The 19,800-nt window shown below is 47.6% G+C and overlaps 1 protein-coding gene across 1 annotated transcript in view; it reads left to right on the top strand.

Moving 5' to 3' along the window:
• The window catches only part of cerkl (ceramide kinase-like), a 37,922-nt gene that overhangs the window by 16,767 nt on the left and 1,355 nt on the right, over nt 1–19,800 (top strand). Inside the window, exons 3-12 of the mRNA XM_048979540.1 lie at nt 1,926–2,057; nt 4,623–4,686; nt 8,547–8,689; nt 11,400–11,474; nt 16,393–16,570; nt 16,783–16,851; nt 17,193–17,230; nt 17,338–17,446; nt 18,283–18,379; nt 19,547–19,746. Coding sequence (XP_048835497.1) covers nt 1,926–2,057; nt 4,623–4,686; nt 8,547–8,689; nt 11,400–11,474; nt 16,393–16,570; nt 16,783–16,851; nt 17,193–17,230; nt 17,338–17,446; nt 18,283–18,379; nt 19,547–19,746 — 1,105 coding nt within the window. The remainder of the gene's footprint in view (nt 1–1,925; nt 2,058–4,622; nt 4,687–8,546; nt 8,690–11,399; nt 11,475–16,392; nt 16,571–16,782; nt 16,852–17,192; nt 17,231–17,337; nt 17,447–18,282; nt 18,380–19,546; nt 19,747–19,800) is intronic.

Genomic DNA, 19,800 nt, shown 5'->3' with positions numbered 1-19,800 from the left:
ATGGAGCGATTATTCCCGGGCGGTCAGGGTAATATGTGCCCGATAATGCAACCAGTGGCCCCCTGAGGCACGTCCTGCCCCCGCCCCCTCCTCGCCGGAGTATGTGCCGCAGGCCACATGAGTCCTTGCCGCAGTCTTATACTCTCCAGGGCCTCCTCCCCTCCCCCAAGGGCTGGCCACGCACAGATGTATTTACAGCGCTGCGCGGCATTAGGGCAAAGCAACTCTCCTCTGGGGGGTGAAACACGACCGCGGCAATGAGTCACCCCGAGACGGGCCGTCCTGGAAAGAGAAACACTAACCAAGGACAGCCTGCGGCCCGCATACCCCTCCCCATGTGGCCCGACCAGCCTTCCCCAAATTACACATATTAATCCTGGTGGCCGACACCCACGGATCGGCGACGTGAACCCTGGCTTTGGTGGGCCTCCTGTGGGCAGACGTGGCAGATGGCACCCACTCTGGATTCCGGGCCGCCAAACGTGGGGTTCGGCAAGACGTGGGCCAAGCGGGGTCAGGCGTTTCGATTCCGCAACGGGGAAAGGTGCGCTTATCTAAAGGCCGTGGGAAAAAACGGCAGCGATGGCAGCCTTCGTCGCCGGTCGGCGTGGACGCGGTGTCACCCCCCCCCCGTATAACCGACTCCCTCCAATGCAGTCGATGTAGCCTCCTTCCTGGTCCTTCACAGCAAAGAAAACCACATGTTCTATTTGGAGGCTGCGGGAAACCAGCCGACCGCAAACGATGTCCGAGGAAATCGGAGCCGCCCTACTCGGTGTCCCCTTTCAGGGCTGCGGCCGGGACCCTGTCGGGGGGCCTGCAGGAGCCGTCCTCCCGGGCCACTGCGGGATTATGTGCCATAGTAACGCCCGGCTTCCAGCCAGCACCCATGTTTATCATTGTAAATTTCCTCTCTGCCGCCTCACCGCCATGGCAACACACACCGTTCCGGAGTGAGTCCACTTCCTCCTATAATCGGCTAAGCGAAATAAGGCTGATTAGCAGACAATACGGATTTATTCCAGTTTAATTTATGCAAAAGTTTATTGTGGGGAATGGCATCCGACGTGGCTCTCTCAGTTGTCTGAGATCAGAGGCAACCTTCATTTAGGACTTTTCGCCTTGTAATGTTGGCCGCTATGAATATTCATGATCATTCACGGCTGGCAGCGGGTCACACTGAGGCGAGTGACGGGCCACTTGTGGAGGAAAAGCGCTGGTTCTTGGTCACTGTTTGATGGGCTTTAGACAAAGAGCTTGCCTGCTCCTTTTGTGTCCCCCTTGCTGTACAGGCCCACTGAGGCCCTGCCAAAGAATGGCGTCTTGTTTAGAAGCCACTGCGGGTGTTGGGTGTTTGTGTTGGCTGGGGGGGAGGGCGTCACTTAGTTAAATAGGCTTGCACACGACCGTGGGCTGGATAGTTCAGGGGCTCCACCCCCAGGTCATTTGCCCCCAGCATCGTGCGAACTTTGACCCCGTGCTCGTGGCCCCCAGTGGCCCTATCTAGGGCTGATGGCTTGCTTTTGGGGCCAAGGTTGTGATTTGGAAGTGGGACGATGGGGAGGATGCTGGCACACGGCGTGACGTCCCTTGATCCCAAACACCGGCGAGATTCGGGGCCCAAAATCAGAGCCGATTAGGGGCCGTGTGGCACTCAGTGCAGGGCCTTGGCAGCAGTTCAGCTCCCGTGAATGGGGTGCAGACTCGTGGCCCCTTGCACAGGGGAAATAGAGCCCCTCACTCTCACATCTGCAGCTATTTTACCGCTCATGAGACATTAACTTAATTACAAGCAGGATGAGGCATCATGGCAGCGGCTCAGGGGACCGCTCTGCTCCGAGTCCCAGCCAGGGGGAGCCACAGCGGGGTCCTAAACGTGACATTAATATCACATTTTAAATCTTTGTTTTTATTTCGACTCCCAGGTTTCCAGGACAGGCCCAAGTCCTTGCTGGTGTTTGTGAATCCCGCTAGCCATCGAAAAGAGGCCTACCAGACCTACCGAGATGAGGTGGCCCCCCTGTTCAAGCTAGCAGACATCAAGACTGATGTCACGGGTAAGTAGTGTGGGGTGTATTTTCCAGTGTTGGACATTTCTGGTCCTGAAACTAGAAATCCAGACCAAGATTTTGTTTCTACCAACCAATAAACCACAGAGGACTCACCTGGTTGATAGGAATGAAATCTTGGTCTGAATTTGTAGCTTCTGGACCAGAAATGCCCAACAGTGGTATTTTCTAGTCTATATGGTACCTTGTCCACCTCACTCCTTTTTCCAACGGGTACGTCACCAACGGTAACTCAGCACCAAGTAGCCCGGACTTCCAGCAGCTCAGCCTGATGAAAATCTGCTTCAGGCCCCTACAACTGACCACAGACAATGCAGAAGCCTTAGTTTGGGGAGAAGGCAAACTTCCGAAAGCTGGGAAGGTTCAAATCCCCCTCCCCCGCAAAGGGTGATATTATGGGTAGGAGGGTGGTGGTTCTTTTAGAGTTCTCTTCGCTGTGAAACCCAACCTGCGGGGAGGGGTAACACCCATCTGTCCCAACAGAGTGTGGAACCGCGCCCCCCCCCCCCCCCCCTCCACAGCGGACAGACCCTAAGTCTGGGAAGGAGATCCCACAATCTGGGCGCTAATGAACTCCGCTACCTGATTCCAGAAGGCATCTGAGCAGTAATCGAATCTGCCTTCTGATGATGTGCTCCAAGCCTCGCCGGATAAGTGGCTGAGGTGGATCCATTAAGAGGCACTTCGCCTAATAGAAATTAAAGATCTCATTTGGAGACCTGGCTTCACCAAATGGCATTAGGGCCACTGAGATGTTTTCCATTTGTTCTTCATTTAGCTCCTTTGAACTATGGGCTGATAGCAGCATAACATCAATGGATTATTATAACTAATCAATCACCGGAGATATAATTATAGCTCACAACAATTAACTACTTTAATTCATGGCTATTTGGCTGTTTAGGAAATTGTCCGCAGAGGAATTATGAGGATAATTTGGGCAAAATAAGCAGGTAAAGGTGCAGGTGCCTGTTATGCTAAGATTTTACTGCTGGTTGAGAATTCCAGAGGATATTGATAATTAATCAGACACACTTTTATCAGCGCTATTAATAATGGGCCAAAATCACCATCCCAAAACCTTAACTGAAAAAACAGTAACAACAGTATGAACATTATTTTGCAGTTATTATCTTAACCGTTTCCACACCTGAAACTACCACTTCAAAAGTGAAGTTAGTGTTTGGATGGTTATTTGCGGTCACTCCTGGTCATTGCGAAGGTCATTATCTACTAAACACTCCCCCTCCTGGTCGCAGTAATGTAGTGCATGCCATGAGGTCACCGGTTGTCATCATCAACTTCCTGGTTTAGGATTGGGGGGGTCGTCTGCTGCCGTGTTTCTGTAGAGTGTTTGCAGAGACTCTCTAGCTACATGCGTGATTATTGAAAATGCATGTGTTTTGATTAAATGTATCATAGTGTGTAGAATACTGAACAGGCATGATAACAGGAGTAAAGAGACCTGTTCCAGGAAGGAAGGGAGAAATTAAGGAGAACGCCAATAAACTTTTAATTAATAGATGAAGCTGCCTTTACTATGTTGACTGTCCCAAAACTAAACAAGATTAGAGCACCTTGGTGCAACCCTATTGGCTGAAAAATGAAGGCGCAATAAGGCAGTTCAGTTAGATATGAAGCCATTTAAAACCCAGCTGATCTTTCGTTTGTTTTGGTATATATGACAGATTGACACCACAAATTCAAATAATTGAGAGAAAAGGATGAAGAAATGATGATTTCGGACTTAAAGCACCGCGTCATGATTGGATTTTTTGGTGCAGCTCCTCGCGAAGTTTCAGCAATGCGTCATACCCGTCGGCTGCGGGGAATGGGAACGGCAGACAGGCAGGCGCATAAAATCCTGCGGGCCGCAGGAAATGATGCACATACTTCCACTGCAGGCGTCACGTCAGTCATGGCGAATCTTTGATGGTTGCGGGCAGCTGAAACCCCCCCCCCCCCCCCCCAAACCCCCACTCCGGCAGAGGTGCCTGAAAAAAATACGTGCCACGGTGTGCCCTGCCATCTGCGGCATGCCAGCCCCCTCATCCCACGCCCCTCTCCTACCCACACGCCCACCCTCCCCCATCCGTCCTCACTGGCATTCCCTCCACCCCGAAAGGCTGCCGTCGTGGAGATGCAGAGTGACAGATCCCAGCCCTCTGGAGGCTCTCCTGTGTGCCCACCCCCCCTTTCGCACACCTCCCTCCACGTCCTACCCCCCCCCCCCCCCTTCTTCCTCCACCTCCCGCCTTCAGTCACGTTGGGTCCCTTGTCTCAGTGCGAGACCCTGTTGACATTGTTTTGCATAAGTAGAGTCCAGCTTGAGGCCCAGGCTGTGAGTCTCCCCCCCCCACCCCCCATCCCCACTTAAAAATGCAAGCCGCACATCGGAGCGTGAGCCCAGCATTATGGCTACGCGCGCCGATGGGGCCATATGCCATTATAGCTATTTGCTAAGCGCTAGTTAAAGGCGCTAAAGGCTCTTGTTTCCAGCCTTTGCCTCATTGTGCTTTGACTTCTCTTTCTCTTTCTCCTCCGCCCCCCCAGTCACCAAGAGGAGAGGCCACGCCCTCGCCATCCTGCGGGAAGGCCAGCTGGATGCCTACGACGGGTACGTCCCGCACACGGCACATGCGGGTACCGGCGGCGGCCGCCACGGTGCCCCACGAAGGACGTGGTCGCCATGTCTCGGCATCAGGTCACTGCGTTGCCGGGCTTCTCTCTGTGCCATTCGTCGAGCAGAGGGGTAGCACTGCTTTTGCGGAGGCGCTGTAAAGAGGGAGGCGGGCCATTCCTGCCCCAGCACGGCCGCTTTCTCGCCCTAAGGTGGCATTTAGCAGTAATAAATAAAGCAGTGGTGAGATTTGAGAGTGAGCGATAATGCTTTGATTACGATACGGTGCCCCGTGGCCCCGCCCGGCCCCCGCTGACGGGTGCCTAGCCGGCGTGCCCGCGGCAGGTGGTCCTTTAATTACCTATTTTGGAAGCGGTGATGAAGTGCCTGCATGCGGCAGGCTGCTGGCACTGGGCCGTCACGCCGCCCTGCCGCATTCAAGTCACAGTCAGCTGCCCTTAAATATTTCCGGGCCCCGCATAGTGCCACGTCGTGCCGCGATGCAAAGACCGCGTCTAACTGCGAGCCCGGCCCCCTCCACCCCCCGGACACACACCTACTGAAGGAGGGGTCGGGCTGCCAGTGCAGGGCCTGGGAACACTGCTGTGGTCTTTGATTAAAAAAGTGGAGTGGCAGTTTGAGGACAGGCCCACGTGAAGGGCACCGAGGCAGCCGAGGTGAACACGTGAGGATGGGTGCTATGGGGGAGCCATTCAGGAAAGAATGTTCCGGAACTCAAACGGCAACACGAGTGGGGTCGTGCCACTGGACGTACTCCAGCACTCGGATTGGCGGTGACATCATTGACCGGGTCACGGTGGTTCATGTTGACCATACCAGCCACATTGGAGCGTTCAGGTAGCTGTGGCCTGACACGTTCCACATGACCGTCGGAGCTGCAGTCAGCATGAGCCCAAACACAATCACCTGCTATGAGTGAAAAGTGGATTTTTCAAGTAAAAAATGTCTGTGGGAGAATTAATGGAAAATGACCGGAACCTGAGGAATCACCATTTCCAGTTAAGCATAATCCTTTTTTTTCAAATCTAATAAATGGATAAGTGGCATTTTCCTAACTTCAGAATAATTAATATTGACAATAGCCTAAGATGCCAGTATGAAATATTTTTACATTTTTTCTGTAAGACTTTTTCTTATCTTTTTCCAAATATTATAATTTTATGTAAAATCCAAATAATTTTTGAAATATGTGTGAGGTGTAATACATTATTTAATGAAATGGAATTACTGTAATTAGTGTCTAGCTTTTAATATTCTAATTTAAACATTAATGAAATATCTGTAAAATTTGGAAGGAAAAAAAACATACAACATTTTTGACCTACTTTTAGGTATTAGTTTATTCATTTGTACAGAACTACTTTCAAAATATATTTCAAAGAAAATTATAGCTGGTATGTTTCAGCCAACCAAATACCTAGATTTGTGTCACGTGATAGCTTAAAGCCAACCAAATACCTAGATTTGTGTCACGTGATAGCTTAAAAGAGCAGCATTACAATCAAACCAGTACTAAAAACACAACATTGAAGTGGCATCTTATTAGCCGTGATTTAAAACCAAAGCTTCTGTATTTTGCAAAATTAATCTAGCAAAATTTAGTTTTAAAATGAATCCTCTGGTATCTCTCTTACATATTAGATTTTTTTTTTGACATGTTAAAAACACGTATGTGTATGTATATGTGTAAATCCTCTGTTGCCAGGTGGGGACTGAAACCGATTCCTGGCAGTCTGGCCCGAAGCAGAGCGACATGCCACGCAAACACACCCTAAGCCTCTGTAGGCAGTGCTGGTGTCGCGAAGGGCATTAGCCACCCTGCATGAATCCGAGGATCTGTAACATGTTCATTTTACTGTAAAATAAACCCACGGATCTGCTGAGGTCGTTTCATTGATGACAAAGCAGTTGGAAATGGAGGCTTGCTTTCACAACGAGGACATCATTATTTTTGATGTAATCTGTTATAATATTACCATTCAGTGCTCTCCTTAATCTGTCCCATAATTAGACATGCAACCTGTAAGACCAAATAAAAATTATTTTCACCATATAAGAAAACCACTTGAAGTCCCTGATATTCATAGAGTTTTTCCTTTAAATGTTCAACTTCACTTTATCGACGGAGGAGCAGAGTGAGAACATTAGCAGAAATTTCAAACTCTTTTACAGGATCAGACAGGCAGCCAGGTTTAGCTGACACCAGCTTCCTGAATTTGAGGCCGAAAGTGCCAATGTCACGTTTTTCATTAATAAATCGTAATTCTCAATAATTATCAATTGTCTCCTATAATGTCACTTTTCATGTAGACATCCACTTTCTCAGTTGCGGGGTGTTTGACACGGTCCGCCTCGTCAGGAAGGGCCCCGGCGCTATGCTAGCAATTATCCCACTCGCACATTAATGTTAATTATTCGCACTTCGAATTAAGGACTCTTATTTATTCATGATTTTTACAGCCTTTCCGCTTCCTGGTGATAGATGGGAAGTAGTGGGTGTTTTATGGCGCCAGCTCTGGTTAGTGGGATGTACTGCGCGTGTGTGAGGATGAAGGTTGGGCTCAGGGGGATAAGGGAAGCAGAGGGGGAGGGGTCACCAGATCAGCTGATACTGGAACCCGGAGCAGAGCCCACTGAGGTTATGGCCTAATCCCTTGCCCACCCCATTCTACACCCATGCCACACTGAGCTGTGATTGGACCTGCCCAGCTCGGCATGTCGGACGCATGCGGTGAATTCGATTTCCGTCGTGTTTAAATTTGCCGCAGGTTTGGATGCGGAAACCCAGCTGCCCCATATCACAGAAAACATTAAAATAAATGTATCCATTCAGCTGCTGATAATGGACCCAAATTACGCCACAATTAATACACGTGCATCTTGTATATTGACGCCATGAACTAATTGGTTTGAAATATTAATGAAATGTAAGAAGTGGCTTCCACAGAATTACATTAAGTGTCATCTGAAATGCATTAACCACATATTTTCATCTCAACAAAATTCCAAAATCCCGTAACAAATAGAAGCTGGGGAAGCAAAACTAATCTAACGGTGAAATAGGTTAGTTATTGTTAAACCCATTTATAAAATGGAATAATCAGCTTTTCTGCACAGTGCTAATTTACCCTTAATAAGCTTAAACCAGATTAGTAGCAACCGGTTTTTCTGCAGAGATCTGCCATTTTTTTCCCCATTAATGATGTATGTCTTTTAATGAAACTTTTCACATAATAATTTCTTGTTAACACATGGAACGCGTGGTATTTATATATACATAACGTTCTAACAGTGAGGTCTAACAGCATGGTCATATTTCGTATGCGTTTATAAATGGTGACTGGGGTTTATTATATCGGCAAGAATTTTAACAGTTTTTTTTTTTTTTTACTGGAGCAATCCAGGTTACCCGCTTGAAGGTACAACAGATGGGCCCCCGCTGGGATTTGACCTAGCAGACTTTGGGATTGTGAGACTGTGTCCTCAACTCTGCCTTAAATTTTCTTTTCATCATTATTTTTCTTAAACTGATGTAAACATGTCACCCCAATGGCTAAAATGTTAATATTCATATTTATTTCAGTCTTCGTGTGTTATCTCTATTATCTGTGTGTGACTGGCAGGATTGTGACTGCAAGGCGCATGTGAAAGTGAGCTAACCTGAGTCCTCATGCATGTGGTAGATAGCAACCTCCTGTGTGCCTCAGGGCCCATTGGCCTGTCCGTGTGCCCGTGCGTGTGAACGTGAGCGTGAACTAGCCACCGGGTGCGTGTGGCAGTGCGGGCGAGCTCCCGGCGGCAGCCCTGCCTTACGCATGCCCCGGCCTTTCCCGCAGCGTGGTGTGTGTCGGGGGGGACGGCTCAGTCACCGAGGTGGCCCACGCGCTGCTGCTCCGGGCCCAGATGGACGCTGGGAGGGACACAGACTCCATCTTCACGCCTGTCCGAGCAGCACTTCCTCTGGGCGTAATACCAGCAGGTGAGGAGGGATCGCTGCTGACTCACTCGCTCCTCTGCAGCTGTCCCTCAGCCTCCCTCCAGGCTGGCGGGCCACTCTAAGGCCCCTCACCCTGAGCACGAGGACGGCGGCGGGGGCGGCTCGCTCACTCGTCCGGGGCGAGAGGGGAAATCGGTGCGTCGGCGCAAAAGATCCCGCATTGCTGCGACGCGGCATTACCAGCGGCCGTCTCCCCTACGCGCGCGTGGGATGAGCACGAGCCACATCACGGCGCATGACGTCATACCTACCGAAAGCGACCACGTGGTTGCCCCAGCAACAATGATGGAGTGTATTATTATCAAATTCACTTAATTGCAGCCAGGCGGGAGTCAATTGTCAGTTTGCAAAAGGAACTAATTACTGACAAGCCGACCTCAAAGAAAAGCGCCATTCCACTTAATCTCACCCCTTCACGCAAATGCGGTTAACGTTCTGTTTGCGTGTGGTTATGCGGCTCCACTCGCCAGGGCAGATACCGGCCAGGCGCCTGTAAGCGCCGTGAGTTACCACCCCGGACGGCGAGCGGCAGGAGCGGGGCGAGGAGAAGGGGGTCAGGACACAGGAGTGACGGTGCTGTTTTGGGCCTCAGGCCTGACCTTCACTTGTCATTCCAGGGACCGAAAAATGGAGTGTGGCTGTTAGGGGCGGTGGACGCCTTCCAACTTCACACTCGCCGCAAATTGGCCGCTCCGAGGTCACCGTTTCTCTTCATTATCATGCGCTCCCCAGGGAGTGTTTGTAAACAGTTTCCTGTCACAAACAGGAAGGATAGGCGTGCACCCCGCCCGCTCCTCTAAGGGATAGATTCGGGATAGTGCGTTTGGGTCAGCCAATAGCTGGGTGCACTGCACTGCTTAGGGCGTTTTAGAGATTTTTTTGTCAGGGTGGGGTGTACCATGGTGTTTCCTGCATTTTACCTGCTTAACAGGGCTTAAAGATTAAAATTTACACAAAATTTAAATTGGTATCTGAAAAGCTGGCTATAATATATAGACACAATAAAAAATGATCTGTTAATGCTATGTTTAATGTTTAGCTTTCTTTTTCCTTTTATATTTGCTTGATCACAGATTTGTTATTTTAGTTATTTCTTAAAACAGTTTTTAATGCACACAAAATAAAACCAATTTAAAAATATAGAATTACATAAAAATAAATGTGATGAAAGCCACTTGGGATGAACACGCCAGATGAATTTGGCAACCCGTGGAGGAAATTATAAAGGGCTTTTTCTGGGCACAGACTGCTGTTAGGTATATAGAGCCACTAAATTCTTAATTAATTTGCCAGGTTTAACGCATTTCACAGGGACTGTTAATTTCTTTGATATTTCAGGCAAAGAACCAAAATGTTGGTGCAGTTTTCACGTAACTCAGATATGCTTGACTACCAAGTCATTGCCTCACATTTATCTGCCTAGATGTGGGAGACATTAACAGCCTCATGCATATTCATGCCGTCTGCTTAATTAAGTTAATTGTTCTGCAGAAGTGCTTGCACTTCCAAGGACGTTTTTCCCCCCTCTCATTTTCAGTTTTTTTTTTATCTGCCCACCCCCCCCCCCCGAAACACACACACACACACACACACACAGAAATGCACAAATTTCTGTATGTTAGCTAATCGTCATCAGTCATGCTTTACAGGGGTTGGTCCCTGGTTTCGGCACTGCTGGCATGGTGGGCGGGGGGCGGTGGGCATTCTTGTCGGGAATGCCAAACCAGGAGCAATGGCGGTAAACAATGGGTCCATGCATCCTCAGATGCAAGCATGGCAAAACCCTTCCATAAGGATCTGGTGCCTGCTGAACCCGGGGCTGTGTTAACACACACACACACAGGCAAAAAAATATACTTTGTTTGATGCCATTGTTCTCCCTTACTGGGGTAAAGGTGTAGTTCCACATTTTGGTATTAGATTTAGGTTTTACCACAATGCAGCCTTCTAAGCATATGTAATGCACTGTGAGAAAACATCATTTAATTATTAATTAACCAAAATCAATAAAAGCCTGCTTATCATAGTCATGTTTATGACAACTGGAGTATGTACAGGAAAAGGCCGAATTTGTATCGCATCGGGTAGAAAACTGTGCCCTTAAGATGGGTTACCCGCCTCCCCACCACCCAGCACCCGAGCCAACCGCACCCCCTCACCGGGGCGTCTGCCACTCGCTGACCCCTCGCCTTGGCCCACTGACCCCTTTTACTCATTTACAGACATTTGCTTTTTTAGACGCTGTTAATCTGAGTAAACAAATGGAGGAGATAACAGTGGGAGAGGGGAGGTTTCCTCGGCCGGCGAGAGCAGGACGCTCTCCGCTGTTTGTCTCCATTAGTACTCAGGACAAACACGCACACCTGTTCCCGCCTCGCCCAGCCAGGCTCCTGCAAGCCCCGTAATTGGCGCCAGACGATAATAAGTTAAACGGATGCCTTTTGAAACAAAGCCTGCCTCCATCCTGTGTTTACTCTCACTCTGCTTATTGAGTTTGCAGGTTTTTGCATTTTCTTGCGCATCTGAAGATTTTGGATTTTCCGGTTTCCCGACCTGGCGCGAGGAAGCGGTGATGTAGACCTCAGACGAATGGAGATGCTGATATTCCGGCGCATTATAGCAGATCGCGGCACACACCCCCCCCTCCCCCCCGGGCTCGCACTGTGTGATCTCTCTGCCACTGTCTTTCCAGGCTCCACCGACATCCTTGCCTGCTCCGTCCACGGAATAAGCCATCCAGTCACTGCTGCGATGCACATCATCATGGGTAAATCCCCCATCTCTCCTTCGTCGACTCCCAGCATAGCTGACTCTCCCCTACTGGAGCACCCACGTTACATATAGGAGCCTAAAGGAACTAAATGTTTAATGAAGCAAAAAAACACATAAACCGTATTAATATGTAAATTTGGTACCATTTACATTTGAATCCACTGAGTTAGGTTCAAGGGCAGTGACTGTCGCTGGTGATTCCCACACTGAGCATTCAGCTTGTGCTAGGTGCGGCCCGGTGCTCATTAGGACCCTGTTTGTATCATTGTAAAGTGCTTAGAGCTGAGGCCGTCTCACAACTGCTGGATGTGGTAACTAGTCCCTAGGAGCCAAAGGCACTCCCTGGGGAGCAGGGTTTAAAGGCTGAGAATGGGTTTCATCCCTCATAAAGATATAGGCAGTTTTTGTGGCTTTTCTTGTTTCCTAGTGTATTCCCTTTCTCGGGGGTAGGCTATATTTACAGAGTTGTATTTACAGTGTTACATTTGCAGTGTTATATTTACATTTTATGCACAATTACATTATGCATGTGGTCTGTGCCCTGGGTCTGGGTGCTCAGATGATGTGAATGGTAAGTGGTGACTGATCTGGTTTACACATTGTTTTGACTTTAAGGTGTCTCCTGGGTTCAGAGTGACAGACAGGCAGATTTGTCTGGTGCCAGGGGATAAACTGAAGTGATGAGACAGATATTGCTTTAGAACAAGGTGCCGGAATATCACTTGTACCACGCAAGCGTCCAATTGACCCTGGAAGTTTGTCTTGTGAACCTTCGCTTCTTGTTTTCTTTCGGCTTCACCTTCCTAGACATGGCTGGACTCCAGTCATTAGCCTCATATTGACGTTCTTTTTCAGGAGAGAGGTGCTCTTTATTAAATGCTATGTCTTAAGATTTTTTGCCATATGGTCTATATGCCATATGGTTTATAGCCTTTAAATAGGAATGAGTTTTATGGCTGGTGTTTGTCTAGACCAGTTAACCAGACTAATGACGGGTGGCTATATTGTCTTGCCTGTGTGGTTAGAATTGAAATCAGAGATTCTAGACCAGGGGTCTCCAACTCCGGTCCTGGAGAGCTACTATCCAGCAGGTTTCCTATCATACCTGGCTTCTAATGAGTCGCACCTGCTCTCACGCAAATACCCGGAACAGTTGTTGTGGACTGCAGTTAGAGACCCCTGTTCTAGACATTATGAGGAGATCTGTAGACCACTGGATTATGGGGAAATCTATGGATCGTACGGCTGTGAGGAAATCTGTGTGACCAGTCAGTTGTGAGGAGATATGTGAGACCATTCGGCTATGAAGAGATCTGTGAGACCATTCGGCTATGAGGAGATCTGTGAGACCATTCGGCTATGAGGAGATCTGTGAGTCCATTCCTCTATGAGGAGATCTGTGAGTCCATTCCTCTATGAGGAGATCTGTGAGACCATTCCGCTACAAGGAGATCTGTGAGACCATTCCACTATGAGGAGATCTGTGAGTCCATTCCACTATGAGGAGATCTGTGAGACCATTCCGCTACGAGGAGATCTGTGAAACCATTCGGCTATGAAGAGATCTGTGAGACCATTCGGCTATGAGGAGATCTGTGAGTCCATTCCTCTATGAGGAGATCTGTGAGACCATTCCGCTACGAGGAGATTTGTGAAACCATTCCTCTATGAGGAGATCTGTGAGTCCATTCCGCTACGAGGAGATGTGTGAGACCATTTTGCTTTGAAGAGATTTGCACAGCACAAACATCTACACGTCTGAGTGCACACACATCTAACAAAGTGACTAACTGAATAATAGGATAAGGGCAGGCACTTAAATACATATAGATGACAGGGCTAACGAGGGGCAGGTGTGAACGATAACCAAATCAACCAGTCAGGACAACACTGAGAGGTAACACTAGGAAAGATTAGGAACCAGGGGCGGAGCTAAGGGTGGGGCAGGCAGGGTCACAGCTCCTGGCCCTCCCCTGGATCATAGAGGCCCCTTCCATATACTAAATACACACAAAGTTATACTTATATAATTTCTCCCAAGCTCTTGACAGCTAAATTATACTACTTACCCTTTAACTGTGACTTGCGATTATATATATATCTGTCATTTTTGGTATACATTTTTATTATGGTGGGTGTATGGTGTAATTTCTTTTTTAAAAATCAGTTTTTCAAATCATAATAATGTTTTAAAGTCAAACTAAGCTGTTCCTTTTGTATTTAATGGTTTTTTATTTGAGGAATTTGCAAAAACCTGCAGCGCATGATGGGTAGGACCTGAAGGCTGCCTAACGTCCTCATCCATCTGACGACATACATCAAGACTAGGAAGGTTCATGTCTGGTTGCGTTTGTTGGTCCAGAAAGTAATTCAACATGTTTAAAAGTAAAAGTCGGGCACAAAAGAGGAAGGAAAAGAAAAATCAAAACTTTGAGCAAGTTCTGTTCTAATAGGCTATTATATGCCGCAGGCCTTCCTTTTGTTTGCAATTTCGCCATGTAGGCTACGTTCTTAGAAACTGCTTTTTGTTGGATATAGCCTGATTATATGCCGCATGCCTTCCGTTTGTTTGCAATTTTGCCATGTAGGCCACGTTCTTAAGAACTGATTTTTGTTGGATATAGCCAGATTATGTGCCGTAGGCCTTTTAATTTGTTTGTTTGCAATTTCGCCAGTTAGACTACCTTCTTTAAACTGCGTTTTGTTAGACTACATATTTCGGAATATCTTTTTGTAGTCTTTGTAAATATGTATATAGTTTAGCCTAACCCAGCCACTTAAGGGAGCAAGCCAGCTCAACTAGGTGCCGGTCCCAAGCCCGGATTAATGGGGAGGATTGGCATCAAGAAAGACTGTATCCTCACTCCATCACTGATGTCAAAATGTGGGAAATATGTGGCTGTGTAAATAAATGCATTAAAGCAGGTTAATGATTCTGTGCTGTCAAAATTGTATAAAAAGTTAGGCTGCGTGACATTTGAATGGGCTATACCCGGATGCATGGACGCATTATGAGAATGAGATAGACGCCGCGTGCACACTAGCACACTAATTAACCTATACCCTGTTCACTTAGACAATACACTGTCATTTCTGCAACAGAAATGGATGAGATGGGCAGGCAGCTGGAGGTGGAATTTTTGTCCTTGGTAAAACTCTGAGGGTCTCCACACTCGTAACAACGTTGTTTTCTAGGCAGAGCCACACAAATCTCCTCCTGTATGAAAAGGCGTAGAAAACGCAATTTAGCCAATAAAACTTTACAGTTCTTGTGAGGGACAGTCAAATTCTCTCGTTAAGTTTTTTCGTTCCTGCACCCACACTTTAAAACTCGTTTCAGCGCCACCACATATATGTATGCGTGTGTGCGTGTGTGTGTGCTTGTGTGCGCGCGGGGAGGGAGGGGAACGGAAGTGTTTTGCCCCGGGGCCTTGTGTGCAGTTGTTCCGGCACTGCCAGGAACATAGGTATGAGAACAGAATTAAACCAGGCATGGGCAGAGTTACGCAAAAACAAGGACACAACGCAAAGGCAGACATAAAAAATACAAAACACTATGGATAAAATAAAATCCAATAAATTAAACAAAAGGTGCGGCAGGCCTCAGGCCAGCCTCACACCCATGACTGGAAGGGTGTCAGCTTCTAAGCCACTCACTCAAGCCATAGAGATATGCAGTGGCTCAGGGAGCAGAGAAACACATTAGGGACTTAGGGCTACAAGTCAGAGGAGGGAACAGGATGGCCAGTGACATTTGGCCAAACGAGGACAAAATAGATGAGACAGAGCCAGACAGGCACCGACCCTGACCGTGAGACTATTTGGTTTCAGTTATGAGAAGTTATGAGGAGATCTGTGAGACCATTTGGTTATCAGGATATCTGTGAGACCATTCCGTTATGAGATTGGTGAGACCATTCATCTATGAGATCTGTGAGACAATTTGGTTATCAGTATATCTGTGAGACCATTCCACTATGAGGAGATTGGTGAGACCATTCATCTTTAAGATCTGTGAGACCATTTAATTATGAGGAGATCTGTGAGACCATTTGGTTATCAGGAGATCTGTGAGACAATTCAGTTATCAGGAGATTTGTGAGGCTATTTGGCCATGAAGTGATCTGTGAGACCTTTTGATTGTGAGATCTGTGAGACCATTCTGCTATAAGGAGATTTGTGAGACCAAATGGAAAGCTGGCTGTGAGCTCAGTGTGGTGCTCTATAGATTCTTTCTTTCCTCACAAAGGCATGTCCTAGGAACTACAATGAAACTATTAACATCCATCTAATGTTACAAACTCACTGTGTGTGAAACAGAGCAGCCACTTTTCTGCAGATATGAATAATGTATCCAAAACCAGTGTCCTTTGTCTAAACTAGCTCTCACATTCCTCAAAAAAAAAACAACACTTGTACACAAATCACCTAACAAAAAAGGGATTGCGCATCAATTCACGAGGGCCAATCTAGGAGTTGTTAATTAGTAATTGGAAAACTTAAGGCATGTGAAAAAGGCCAACTGGCGGGAGATTGAGGCCCCGATGAATAATTCATGAGTTGCAATAACCCAAATATGGGAGAGACAGAAGGAGGTTAGCAGTGCGCTGGGATAACAGACCTGTCTCAGCACAATGAGTGCCAATACTGCCACAATACTGTGTCACTCGCTGTGGACTGCTTCCCCGGTCTATTGAAAATAGTTCAGTAGATGTTTAATTAATGTCCAATAGCCCCAAACGGATCATATGGCGCGGTCCTCCCCTCTTCTTGGCGAGGCAGAGCATTTGGCAGATCATTACATGCTAAATCAATTGTCTACGTGGTGTTGATTGCGACAGCGTCGTTTTCTGAAGCCCGTCGTCGCTGCCGTTCGCTCCGAGGGCGGACCTCACGCTGATGCTCCATGGCAGGTCATCGGCAAGCCGTGGACGTGAGCAGCTTCAGCTCGCAGGGACGGCTCATCCGCTTCGGCTTCTCCTCCATGTTCGGCTTTGGGGGACGGACGATGGCCCTGGCCGAGAAGCACCGCTGGATGCCGCCCAGCCAGCGCCTGGAATTTGCTGTAATCAGAACACTGGCCAACCTTAAGTAAGCTTGGATGCATAAAACCCTCATAAGAGCAGACAGAACAGCTCTGCTGTGTCTGATACCTCAGGCTTCAGGCCTGTGAAAGCTACTCTCAAGGCTGGGCTGAGTTTCCATTCAGACATCCACAGGGAAAGGCCTCACCTCCATTCGTCCTCTCTGATGTGCCCATCTCCCGTTCCCTCCACCCGCTCATGCCTGGACTCCGTTTGCAGGCCGGAGGATTGCGAGTTGTCCTTCCTGTCTGTGAAGCAGGACCAAGAGACCACAAAGGAACAGAAAGGGTAGGTGACAAAGAGACGCCTTCCAGTTGGCACAATCCGGGGACTAGTCTCAGTCCAGGTTCAATGGTGATGCACAGAAATACAAACATCTCTGCCTGTTTAATTGGCCATTGGAAAGACACCAAAAGGAGTAAGATGAAAAGGGTGGCTCAAGGGTGGCTCAATACAACTATACAAATTCTTTTATATATTTGCAATATGTTTATATATTTATTTTAGTGAGGTCTAGCATTAACACACAAAGAAATTCAAATGTCTTTTGTGTGAGATGAATGTAGAAATCCTGGAATTTTCATCACTATAACAGACGAGTCTTTCTGACAAAAGAATCTTCTTAGCAGACGTGACTCTTCAAGGAACATAGGCGAGCAAGATGTCGGTGAGCACAGCCGGCTTTACGTAGATACTTATAAAAATACTTGTGGTCTAGTATTTGCTGCTTGCTGATGGTCTGTGTTACTGAACCCCCACTGGTGTTTGGCACAGAGGACGGTGAATCATGGGTGACCATACAGGGCCTCTTTCTCAACATCAGCATCATGGCCATTCCTTGTTTGTGCTCCATGGCCCCCCAAGGGCTGGCGCCCAACACCAGGTCAGTGGATTCTTAAACAGGTAAGACGTGGAGTCCAAAGCCTTCGGCACCAGGTCAGTGGGTTTCAAGTACACTAGGTCAATGGGTGTCTGGTCAGATGGGTTGATGCTTAATCTCCAGCACCAGGTCAGTATGGCCTACACCCGTGACGCCAGATTAGATCTCGTATTAGGCTGGCGCTCTACCCTTGACACACTGACCTGGCTGTTCTGGGCGATCAGAATGAGGAGTGAATCCAGGGGATGGAATCAGCGGCTGGAGCAGATCACCAAGGTCATGGCATGCGACTGAACCAATCAGCACATAATTACTCCGATTAAATTGAGCGGCAAGGCAGATTTAAGATTAGGGCATCTGTCCGTAGTTTCTCTGGGGTGACACCAGGAGCCGACCATTATCTTTAAATGTGCAGAGTAGACAGGCCATTAGGACATTGCTAGGGCATAAATCAGTCAGCAGAGCAGCTGACGGAAAAAACAGCATTCAGGTGAGGAGCACTGAGGTCTTACAGCAGCCCACTAAATAGCTTGGGCTGCAGTGTGACGTAGTGAGTCGTGTTAAAAAAACATTCCGTTTGTGCAGCTGAACATTAGCTACCATAATGCTATTTTAGTTTCCTGCCCTAGTTTCATCTGCACAATCTGGTCTAATTTCAGAGGTTCCTGTATAATGAATGTCCTTTCTGTCATTTCCAGAAGACAATCTTAATTATCAGTCGGCAAGGTTTACGTCTGTTTCGGAATTCTGGTGTCCTCGATGTTTGCGCCCTTGTAATGCTAATGACCCATTAAACGCCACGGGAGTCTGATACTGTACCTGTCTACCACCTGTCTCAGGCTGGACAATGGCAGCATGGCCGTGATTGCAGTGCGAAACGCTTCCAGGTCAGAGTTCATCAAGCATCTTAAGAGATATGGCAACTTAAATAATCAGGTGAGCCCCCCCCCCCCCCCGCCCCCCCCCCGTTCAGGTGGAGCAGCTCCTGACGGCCGGGGGCTTTTTCTCAGCAAAGGAAATCCTGCCAGCGCAAATGGAGTCCGCAACCTTCCCCGCTTAAATGGAATTAGCATACTGTCAAGTCAAATTAGTCACCGATTGTCAGATTTCAGTAAAACACTTTTCAGACTAATAGAGATTAGCCTGATTCAGGGGCAGCCTGTCTCCTCTGTCTCAGAATACATGTCAGCTCTGTTTGTTAACCTACATTCTACATGCACACATATATGCCTGTGTTTATAATAATATGTGTGTATACATACTCTCTGTGAGTGACATTCCCATTCACAAATGCTTAAAGTTTGGTTATAAAGTTCTTAAATACTCTTTTCATCATTTTTAAATGTTCACTTCATCTGAGTATGTCACGTCAGTTAAAATAAGTCTTAAAAACTTAAAATACATAAAAAGTCTTTAAATTAAACAATGGATCCAGGTAAATGTGGTAACCAGTGATGCTTGGTTTTTAATGACTCATCTGCACTAGCAGTTAATTGTATTTGGGTGGGCAGTCTGTGTGAAAGGTTATTAAGACGAGTGGTTTGTTGTCAGGAGTTGGCAGAGCCCCTGTGGCGTGGGTCCACTCTCAGTCATTTTTGTGAAGGGTAAAGCCTCGCTTAAGCTGGCTGCTTGTCAGCGCCCCCTTGTGGACCAAGAATAACTAACAGATGAGCACCAGGTCTCTGCTACAGTGAATCACGAAGGAAAAAATAGACCTGTGTCCATCTGGAGTAATATGGATGGCTACTGGAATGAAAACAGGAAGTAATGAACACGTGAGATTACTAAAAAAAAACTGTCTGAGAACGGAATTGCAGATCCTTTCACTGTAAGGTCTCATTATTCAGGCACCTCATCGTCAATCATTAGCCTAATTAAACTTCACACCTCCGTCTTCAAAGCAGCTCTAATTTTATGAATTTTTTTTTCATGATGATCAATTATATGGGGCTTATCAGCATCTGTATATGTGTCATCTCTGAGCCTGCGAGATGTCCTTCAGAGCTAAGCGGGCATCACTGCGCCAGCTGACTGACTGCCTTTTATGGATTCGACTTTGAGAATCTCTCCCCACCCCTCACCCCCCCCCCCGCCCTGCAACAGTTCGGCTTCCCCTTCGTGGAAACCCACACGGCCCATGCTGTGAGGCTCCGGCCTCGCTCGCGGGGCGACTGGGCCGAGGATGTCCCTGAGAAAGCGGCTGATTTCGACTCTAAGAACGTACCCATCATCTCCTCCGAAGTGTCCTACCCCTGGAACATCGATGGAGACCTGTTGGAGGTTCCTGGCGAGCTCCTCATCAGGTGCTCTTTTCCCCTCCAAAGGGCCCACTCAAGGTCCCTTCTGATAGATCCATT

The sequence above is a fragment of the Brienomyrus brachyistius genome, chromosome 16 (genome assembly GCF_023856365.1).
Source record: "Brienomyrus brachyistius isolate T26 chromosome 16, BBRACH_0.4, whole genome shotgun sequence".
NCBI lineage: Eukaryota > Metazoa > Chordata > Actinopteri > Osteoglossiformes > Mormyridae > Brienomyrus > Brienomyrus brachyistius.
Note: the sequence above shows the minus strand (reverse complement) of the source record. Positions and strands in the feature narration are given on the sequence as shown.